General features: G+C 43.5%; 1 protein-coding gene across 4 annotated transcripts in view; it reads left to right on the forward strand.

Annotated features, from left to right (window-relative positions):
* The window catches only part of Mme (membrane metalloendopeptidase), an 80224-nt gene extending 74463 nt beyond the window's left edge, over positions 1–5761 (forward strand). For all 4 annotated transcript variants that reach the window (XM_047564785.1, XM_047564782.1, XM_047564784.1 and 1 more), the window contains exon 23: positions 4324–5761. In XM_047564785.1, the coding sequence (XP_047420741.1) occupies positions 4324–4423 (100 nt within the window). In that variant the 3' untranslated portion in view covers positions 4424–5761. The remainder of the gene's footprint in view (positions 1–4323) is intronic.
* The last annotated feature ends 5211 nt before the right edge of the window (positions 5762–10972 follow it).

Below are 10972 nucleotides of genomic sequence, written 5' to 3' on the forward strand. Positions count from 1 at the left end.
ATTTCTTGTTTAAAATGATTTCCTACCTGCCCATCAGAACACAGTTTCCTGAACCATACCTAACTTTTTTCTTTTTTAGACAAGACAAACTATTGTCGTGATCATTTGCTTTGCTCTTGTTGTTTATTAGGTGTGTGAAACCCTCAATGGCTATGGTGGGTAGGACTGTTCTTCCCTACACCAGGGTGTCTGTGTATTAGGGATTTTCTGGTTTTTCCTGGTCCTCTATTGCTCTGCCTTTGAGTCTCAGTTTCTTGACATTTAAAATAAGGATTAAATTACCTTGAGAGTGGCAGAGGACTAATGTTAATGCAGGTGGCATGCCTATTACATGTACATGCTTGAAAATTAGTATTAGGATTATTTTTAGATAAGTCTGAACAGAATAAAAATTCTTGGGAAAAAGCCATGAACTTTGCAGCATTCACTATCAGCTCAGGCAAAGGCTTTCTGTGGCTTATGAATTATGTTCTGCATGGTCCAGCACGTCAGCGATTGGTAACTGATGGAGCGACACGTAGCAGTGCGTTACTATTTACTACCCCTATTTTAAACTGAAAACAATATTTTTATAAATATGTGAAATTATTTGTATCTTTGATTTTCTTTTGGTTCTGGCTTCAAAGATGCCTCTTTGACTATTTTTCATTCATAATAAGAGAAGCATGTTTGTGTGTTTTGAAGGGTAAATGGAGCTCCAACCTTTTGTCAAGGAAATTATTATTTTTTCTGGAGGTAAAGGGATTTCCTTGGCAAAAGGTTGAGGTTACATTTCGTTTTGGAAACAGGCTGCTTCCTGGCTGTACAAAGTAAAACATATTTTTAACAGAACTTTAAAAACTAACAGGCATTGGGTTGCTATTGAAAAATTGTGCTTGGTTGTGTGTAAAAATATTTCCAAAATAGAGGTTGGTTTGTAACCTTGTGCTTAAATAGCTAACCCTTGAAAACAAAAGGCAAAATATACTTGATATAAAGATGAAGTTTACAAAACTGTATTTGTTAAGTCTACACTACCTTTGTTTTATCCTTCCTAACGAAAGCCTATGTATGTTAAAACAAACCATTAAAATCTTTAGTGTTTAAAACAAAAAAAACATTTCCCCTTGAATATGCTAGAAATTAAATGCACAATTTAAATATTGACTTCTTTTTGGAAGTTCAGATTTGGCTAGTTGTCCATAGTCACTTTGGGGAGTGGTTATTTGTTATAATATTTACTACATAATCTATAAATGTGTTTCTCAGGTTACTTAGACATAATGTTTCTATTAAGGGATCTGATAATTTTTAAAGCAAATCTAAATAGACAAAATCATCTTCATGCTTAAATTGCTCAATTTTATATTCCAATCAGGAAAAAAAAAAGAGAACTTTATAGAACTGATACCAAGGAAAAATAACTCAAGTAATTTTCATAGCTTAATTTCCAATATTTTGGAAAGAATATTCTTTGTAGTGTTCTGTGCAGTTATTTTCAAGTTATAGGGCCATTTTGCTTCTTCTTATAGTTTAGCATACTTACACTAATTTCTTTTTAAAATACATTTCCTTCACTTAACATTAAATATTATCATTGGTTCCTCATATTTTATAAACAAGATTCCAGTTAGCATTGATCAGTCTTTAGCACCTACCTAAGAATCCCTTCAGGCTCTTATTTAATTTAGAATATACAGTGAGCTGGGGGGTAATCTCAGTGGCTCAGGAGACTGAGGCAAAAGAATCATGAGTTCAAAGCTAGCCTCAGCAACTTGGTGAGGCCCTAAGCAACTTAGTGACACCCCGTCTCTAGATAAAATATAAAAAAGGGTTGGGGATGTGACTCAGTGGTTGAGTGCCCCTGGGTTCACCCATGGGCTCCACTTTGAAAGATGCATAAAAGTCATTGTAGGCAGGTGTAATCAGGTATGTTACAGGTCAGAAAACCTCTTGGTTAAGTGCATGTTCAATTCCACCTCTCTTAGATGTTTTTGAACCAGTGATTATTCACCAAGGCAATAAACAGCAACAGCACAACAAATTAGTTTATGTAACAAAGTAACAATTTCCAGTAAACCAAAGTTTTCATCTTCTGCTATTAGAAACACCAATGCAGAAGCCTTCTAGTTGTCATGTAGCATGAAATTCATGTAATTTAATGAAATATGATCTCGCCCTTAGAGAAGGGTTTGTTTATTCATACTGTATCTGCTTTTCAAAATGATTATTCATGTCATCTATCCAAAGATCTGATGTTATAAGTACCAAACCCTTGTTAGAGACCCAGGAGACTGAGCGGAGCCCTGGTGTGCTGTTGACCTCAATACTTAGAATCTGAGTATCCGAGTGAAGTCTTCAGGAGAAGGGGGACCAGAGCCGAGTGCTCAAGGTCAGGTGTTCCTACATCTCTAACTTCCAGTGTGTTCCAAAGACTCTTGTTTCTTCAAGGTGTTTTTCTGTTTGTTTTGTTCTGTTTTTGTGGTGCTGGGGATTGAACCCAGGGTCTTGTGCATGTGAGGCAAGCACTCTACCAACTGAGCTACATCCCCAGCCCTGCTCTGTTTTTAATATGAGAGAAATGTAGAATGAAGTCGTGGGTTTGAGCATCTCAGCATCGTATGGGACTAGGTTCCCAGAGGGTTAAGATACACGCATTTGAAAAAAAATCAATAAAGAACAAAGTCCCATTCTTCCCATTCTTCCCCCAGCTGATGCTGTCAGCTAGGGAGCTTGTTCCCAGTGGAGGAACACCCAGGCCACCAGGAGGACTGTCCCCTAGCCTGAATCTAGGAAGGAGGATTGGAGTCAATGGGCCGCAGTGCCGCTGTCCTGCAGAGGGTGAACCCAGAGCCCAGGAGACAAGAGCAGTGAAAACTCCTAATTTCCAAGAATTCAGGAGCTAGGAAGTTCTGGAGAACCGCCTTCCATGATGCAAACTGCAGACTTCTCATTGTACCCTCACATGGCAGGAAGACTGAATTTATTCTTGAACATTTCAGGTGTAACAAATGAATGCTTGAATTAAAAAAAGTCAGGCCTAAGCCCAAGGGATATTAAATCCAGTAGTTTTCCAGTGCACCACTTTCTAGGGTTGCACGGGGATTCAGAGTCACCACACAGGTCCAGGAATTGGGGACCTGCCTTCAACTCCGACCTGCCATGGTCACTGCAGAGGCCCCCACAGCCCTGGGCTCCTCCTCCTTCCATGGTCCCGGGCAAAGGCCTCCAGAGCCTCCAGGCCAGCATCAGGTTCCCCAGTGGCCACGGCCATCCTGTCAGAGGCGCTTGTCCTCACAGCCTTGTCCTGCGGACGAGAGGGCCAGCAGATACCTGTGTGCAGAAGAGTGTGCAGGCAGGTGGTGCTGGCTGGGCACAGGCTGGAGCGCACGTGCCTGGAGAGCCCTGTCAATCAGAGCGCGCCTGGCCTGCCTCCCGCTGTCTGCAGCCCCACCCCGGGAGCGTGGGTCCGGGTGGAGGAGGCGGAGCCAGCGGCACCTTCACGGTGCGGTCACGCCCGCATGGACCGTCTCTTCTCTCCAGTGCTGTGCGGAGCCGATAGCGCGCTGGACAGTGTTGTTTTGGCCCACTGGGATCAGAGATAAGAAGAAATGGGCATTTTTCCAGCCCTTTCCAGTTATTCAGGCTGAATCCAGTCTCTGATATTGAAGGAGACCTTTTGGAAAAAATGAAAATAACAAATACCTATTAAAAACCTATTATATTTATTGTGTGAGCCCTTTCACCATATAGTGAAAAATCCTGATTTTATTCTTTATCCAAACTCTTCTTACAAAACTACCATTCCAAATATGAATTGTTTCTTTGTTTTGAAAACACTGAGCATTTGTAGATGATTAACGCTCCATTTCAACCTTAAGGTGCAGGAACTATTATTACATGCACTTTAAAAGTGAGGAGTCTGAGGTACAGAGAGGCCAGTGACCAGTGCTAAACCGTGCAGCCTGTCTCCAAAGTCAGTGCCCGTACTGCCATGCCTTAATTCCTGTCCCCTGAAAAACTGTTAATGACACGGAGTTGACTCATTGTAGTGGGTTTTTTTTTCTTTCTTTCTTTTTCTTTCTTTCTTCCTTTCTTCCTTTCTTTCTCTTTCTTTCTTTCTTCCTTTCTTCCTTTCTTTCTCTTTCTTTCTTTCTTCCTTTCTTCCTTTCTTCCTTTCTTCCTTTCTTTCTTTCTTTCTTCCATTCTTTTAAACTTCCTTCTTTTAAACTTCCAATTCCAGAATTGCTGACTTGGCCTACACAGTGAAATTCTGTCGGGCTCTCTGGTGGTATGGACATGAGTAGCCAATGTTGATGGTGCCCTTTTTTGTTTCTGTCAAAGGATTATTGGGACGTTGCAGAACTCGGTTGAGTTTTCGGAAGCCTTTCATTGCCGCAAGAACTCATTCATGAATCCAGAGAAGAAATGCCGCGTCTGGTGATCCCCGCCAAAGCAGCACAGCCCTTGACTGGGCTCCTCAACAGCACAGAAACCTGGAACATTTGAGCCAAGAGAACAGGGGCCCGAGGTCACTGCAGTTACCTGGGGGTGATTAACAGAGATGAGCGCATCACAATACCAGTGAGATTAGGTTCTTCTGCAAAGGGTGTGGAGCACCAGGGGTCCCAGGTCTGTCAAACCAATCATGTCACACTGTAAATACCGCTTCGTTTCTAAAGATGATATCACCATTCATTTCTGGTTTCTCTTGTGATTTGCCAGTTTGCTGTCCCTAGGAAACTTGATCACTTTCGCCAGACCGGGATTTCTAATCAAAGGGAGAAAGAAGGTTGGGTTCAGCGGGTCATGGAAAGCACAGTCACGATACGCTGATTTAAAACACACGGCCAGGCTTGTCTTCACCTTTATTTGTAATATTATGCTCTTCAAAACGCTTCCAAAGAATTCTTATCCATTTGGGGGCCTCGGGTTGGATGTAGTTTTAAATTCATTTTTCCATACATCAGTTATTCATTCTGCCATCGTTTTATTTTAAGCACTCTTAGGGCAAAAACAAATGTCCAGAACTGTTTTTTGTTATACCTGTCTGACTGATAACTGAGATTCTTGGGGGCCCCTGCAATTTTCCAGACAATCTCTTGCTCTCTCTGTCTCTCAACACTTGGTCTTTTAAAGGGATTTTTAGTAATGTATTAATAATAATTTTTTATATTTAATTAATTGCATTTATGCCTAAACAACTATTATTATAGGTAATCATGGAATATTAAAGTTTCACACCAAGATAAGCAGTTATGAGCCAAGATCCATAAAGTGATGTGCAGAGGAGAATGTGAGACTTTTTAAATTTATAAATTGATTAAAAGCTTTAAGTACAAAGTTCGGGACAGAAATGCCATGGAACAGTTGTGTGGAGATAGATGATACTTTGGTTTACAAGCAGGATTTTCCAAAGCAAATCCGTCCCCAAGGGTGGCTGAGAGGAAAGGGCAGAACTGGGTTTGTCATCTGATGCAAATGCCTCGCTCACAAAGCCTGTGTGCAAGCCCCTGGCTTCAGAAGCAAGGTGTGCCTCCGACTGGCAGCGGGAGGCCTTGTGGGGCCTGCTTTTGGAATTCCAAGTGGAGAATTCCAGAATGGAGATTTGGAAGGGACCCTCATCCCTCATGGGGACCCATCTCTTGAAACTTTATGTTCCTCTTTTCCTGTTCTGTTGGCTAGTTCAGCTCATTCATTACCTGATTAAAATTTTACAAAAGAGGTGCACTTCCAAAGTCCTTATTTTTCCTAATAAAAGGTGAAAATGGAAGAATTTCTACCCAAAATATGGGTGTTGATTTTACTGCCTCTTGAAAAATGCCCATTTGCCTTTAAAAATGTTACTAAGACATCACACACACATACACACACACATACATACACAAACACACACATTGGAAGTTGCCTGGGGCTTTAGACGGGCTGTGTGAACTCCGAGTGATGCTCTTTAGGCAACACAGGTGAGGCAGAAGCCCACGGTGACACCCGCAGGCCCACAGGTGGTGTCCCGACTCTCACTCACACGCCAGCATTGCCTGTGTTGGCTTTGAGATACGCAGAATCCATCAGTGTGCCTACTTCCCGTCTGACCCCTTCCTTTCAGTCCTCTGTTTGTGAGCCTCTTCCAGACTCCATGCATCCTGCTTCAGTGGGCTCTTGAGAAGCAGCCTGTGCGGGGCTGATCCAAATAGCCCAACCACGAGTGACCAGCTATTTGCACATTAGCATCTTCACTTGAATCTGTGGTGGACACATTTCCCCAAGTCTTACAAGAATTATAAATATTGACAAGGTAGTTTCAGGCTAACCAACGAACATCCTTACCTTTCCCCTTTATCACAGTCATCAGAGCATATTTATATCCATATGCCTTCAAACTTAGACATACCTAAGTGGAATTCCTAGTTGGAACAGTAGGAGCTCTCAGCGCTCAGTAACACAGGTATCTTTTAGTTATTTTATTCCCATCTCGTCAGAGCAACTGAAGAGGCAGAAGTCAACCCCGTAGGGCTCCCATCCCTGTGGAGGGACAGCCCTCCGGTGCCCGGATGCCTGCTCTGTGTCTAAATGTCAGACTCGGTGTCGGAGGTGCCTAAAGGATAGGTAAAGGTCAGGAGAGTGACCCCTCGGACCCCACATCTAGACCTCCCCAGTTTCTCATGGTACTCCTGAGTCCCACGGACCCTTGCCATCTCCTCAACCACTGCTGGCTATCTGGAGTAGCCCCCTTAGATGGCACACACCTGGAATCTCACGAGTAAATCCAGTTCCACCAAGGCTGAGTTCTGGGCAAGGGCAGAGGGTTCAGAAACCATGACCTCTGGGTGGAGCTGATATACCTCGGGAATGGGGATAGGAAAAGCTGTTGGCAGGACATGTAGAGAGGGGTATGTCCAGGCCAGTGTCCATGTGGATGTCAAGTGCAAGGTGGGAGGGACACTGTCCTGGGTGAGTCCCTGTTCTAGTCCTGTTCTGCCACTACTGGCAAGGTGACCTTGGCCATGCGTGTCCTGTGGGGCCTCTGCTTCTCCCACCTAAACGCAAGGCCATTGCTTTCTACTGGTTGTCACCTAGAGAAGGACTATGTGTTCAGAGCTGCCTTTCCCTTGCTCGGTCCCCCTGTGAAGAACCCCTGGACAAGGTCATCTCCCACCGCCACTCAAATGCTCCATCCCATTGGACCATGTTTTAGTCTAAAGAACAAGGACCACAGCTTTTTGAGTTCATTAGTACCAGGCAGCGTGTGGGGCAAAAGCCTGCTGATTTTCTCGAAAGCATTTATCATTCCTGGCGCCCCAGATGGAGCTCTCCAAGTAGAAGACATCTGCTAGCTAGGAAAGAAAATGAGATTCCACTCTGTCAAAGAAGGATATTCCGAAATTCTGAGCAGGTTCCAGTCTCAGGAATACAAAATAACCACAAACGTAGGTTTCCTGAACTGCCACTCGTAGGCCGAGTCCACTCTATCCCAACCCCCGTCCTCGAGCGTGGCCAACCCCCGTCCTCGAGCGTGGCCTGGAGATCATTAAGACTGTGAGGAGCATTTTTTTTGGGGGGGGTGTGGGATCAAACCCAGGGCCTTGTGCTTACGGAGCTTTTTTGGCTGTGTAGTCGTACACTGTAGCCTCAAATTGAAGCTCCTAAAAACGGATGAGAAAACCGTTTTACCAGTATCGTCTTGTTTTCACTGCCCCTCCGTCCAAAGAGAGCCATTGTTTTCTGAGGGTTGGATTTGTTTTCAAAAGGTAAGTGAGGTGGTTGCCAGATGCTGGAGGGAGCATCTCTGCACTGTCCCTGGGCTGCGGAACTGGACCGCTGGGTTGCTCGGGAGAACAGGGGAGCCATATCTGACTCCTACATGAGCAACACGTTGGTTGCACTCCACTCTTCTCTAACGGTGTTTTCTTAGTTTGGACTCCTTTGTGTTTTGCATTTTCTCTAAAACAGTCAGAAACATTCCTTACCTTTTTCAGCCTGATAGAGAAAAGTGGTGCTTCCATTTTGTTTGACAAGCCCATCTTGGTTGTACAAGGGAAGCCTGGTAGAAACCAGCACTGATTCTAGCTGGAGACAATGATGGACTCGGCTGGGGACGCGTAGAAACACTGGAGGGCGTCAAATTGACATTTAAATGTTATTCTTGGGATTTCCTTTCCATCCAGAAACTAGCAGATTTTCCAGGTATCAGGTATGTGAGCCTCTTACCACATTCCTACAGATGCACTTGATTCATCTCCAGTCTGACCATCTCAGGTTGCAGTACGTACTCTGTATCCAGGAAGAGAAACAGCGCCAAACGTCATTTGCCTTGATATAAATCCTTCACACCTGCCGTAAATGCGCTCTGTCACTAAAATACAACCGCCAAGATCAAATGCTGAGCTGTTCCTGGCAACCTCACAGGGCCAAAGGAACAGGAAAGAAAAAAAAATAAAAACAGCAGAAAATGTTAAGATTTGTTAAATGAAAATGTGTTGCTAGTTCAACTTTATTAAAATATTGTCATGGAAAAAGAATTGGAAGAATACATGCCAAAAATTAATCAGGACTATCTTGGATGGTAGTATTGTAACTCCTTTTTTTGTTTTGTTCTGTGAATTCAAAGGTCACTTTAACAATGTTATTTTAAAGAAGAATAAGGGTATGTGTGGCAAAGAAGAAAAAAAGAAGGAAATTTGACCAAAAAAAAAAAAAAAAAAAGAGAGAGAGAGAGAGAAATATGACGTTCCTGAATTTAAGGTCTGTTAATGCATCTGAGGAGCTCTCTGGTTTGGTGTCTCTGGGCTGGTGCTGTGGATTTGGGACAGGAGACCCTGCTTCAGGGACAATTGCAGCTCACAGTTTCCAAGGTAGCTTTGGCACCCCTGCTTAACACAGGGGAAGGTTGGTGGAGCATCCTGTTTGCTCTGGTTCTATGAGAAAGAAGCACGTGTTCCAGAGGGATTTGGGGTGTGTGCATGTGTGCGTGTGCATGCTTTTGTGTATATGTGTGCACATGTGTTGACTGCTCCAACCATCCTCTCCTCTTTGGTAAAAAACAAAGACACCCTTGGCATTGGCCAAACCTGACCTAAGATGTGAAACAGAAGCCAGCAGGTGCTACAACAGTCAGACGGGAGTGCCCCACCTGGTGGGTACTGAGATCTACCTGACGTCAGGTGCCTCCATTTACAGGTTGCACAGGTAGGAGTCAGCGGGGCCCAGCCAATCCCAGGTCACTCACTGCTTTTCTAGGCTCACATTCATTAAGACTGTTCGCAACTGTGACTCTCAAACTCACACTCCTTTAACCAAAATCGGAGATTTGTTGATCGATCCATGTTACAAATATGGGACAGGTGTGAGAACTGGCCTTCTCTGAACTCAGGTCATGGTGAGCAGCATGCTGGGGAGACACGTCTCCAACTGCAAGCACCCTTGACAAATCCCAAGAAAATGGCAGCTGACCTACTTTGGATAAGGCACAGGGACAAGCAGAGGTTGTAGAAATTATAGTCTGTGACCTCTTCAAGAGGAGTGAGTCTCCCAAATGAAGGAAAACACCATTTCTAGAAAGAAATGAAAGGAAAGATGTCCAATGCTAGATACTTCTCAAAGGTTTCAGAAAACATCTTGCTGCAGTTTATGAGCCCTATGTTATTTTTGAATGAATATTAAGTACTTTGATCAATTAACACTTGTTGAACACCTGCTCCAAATACTATATTAGAAGCAAAAATGAAAGTAATCACAAAAGAAAAATAAGATAAAACAATGTTCTTTGGTCAACACTACACTGTCCACTACAGTTGTTCACTTGTCATTGATCAAACTTTAGCTACCACTTCTGCGTGCCTGTTAGAAGAGAGCTGCCCTCTTCATTTGGTAGAGGTGCTAGAAATGTCCACAGAGTAAAGAGAGGTAGAAGAACTGAATTTGAGCACACAGGTGAGTTTCCTGGCATGCTAAAGGCGTTCGAGAAGGAATTGTATCTGAGTTGGATGAGACTTTGATGGTGAAAGAAGATAGGGAAATATTTTGGTTTAAATGTAACTCAGGCAAAATTCGGCATCAGAGTACAGACTGCGCAGATGCCCCAGCCACGCTGCTCTGGAGGACACGGCAAAGGGGGAGGCGCGTGCACTCTGCCGACACAGCTATTCGTTACTCACAGTCGGCTTTTTGACATGTCGCATCCCAACAAAAGTCATCCTTATTTATTCATTGAGCATTGTGCACTGTTCTTAAAGTTCACCCACCATCTCTCTACTTTGAAAGATGTCCTGCGCATTTCTTGCATTTACTACAAGTTGTGGGATAAGAATAACATTTGGTCTCATTCTTAAAAGTTTAGAAACTTCGGCTCTGTTTTAAGCCCTGGTGCTCATGCACTGCACTGAGCAAATTTCTTCTAACTCAATTTCTTTGCATTTGCATTGTCTTAGAATTAAAATCAGTGTTAGGACCAAGGCTTTCTCAAAACCAGAAGGCAGGCAGGTGGAATGTTTCGCAAATCATACTCAGAATGGCGAAAAATATCGGTGCAAAGGAATAAGGCACAGTGTCGTGGAAAAATCTGAATCTGGAGAGAGACAAATAGACCCAGGGACATCCAGGGTCAGAGCAAAGACCAGCCAACTGGCTACATGGTGAGCTTTTGACTCCCTCAGGCCTCCATTTTCTCTCCTACTCCCATGCCTGCACCCCAGGAATGGGTTCTGCACCGGTTGCCAATTGTATGCGCAACCGCAGTGAAACTTAATGCCTGATTGTTACCTCTGACATTTCCCTGGCCCTAATTAAATTCTGTGGATCTTTAAAAACATGAAGCCCTTGGGCTAAAAGGCTAGAATTTTGTTTTTCCTTTTCTCATACTGTCTTTCATGTCGCTCTAAGTGAGTCTCTTGCTGGATCCCTTTTGAATCATTTTTCTCACCAGATGCTCTCCAAACAGAAAAGACAAAAAGTTCAGTCCTTTAAATTAGCGAGGGATTTCTTCAAAGGTAAAAAG

This window comes from Sciurus carolinensis, chromosome 9, assembly GCF_902686445.1.
Source record: "Sciurus carolinensis chromosome 9, mSciCar1.2, whole genome shotgun sequence".
In the NCBI taxonomy this organism is placed as follows: domain Eukaryota; kingdom Metazoa; phylum Chordata; class Mammalia; order Rodentia; family Sciuridae; genus Sciurus; species Sciurus carolinensis.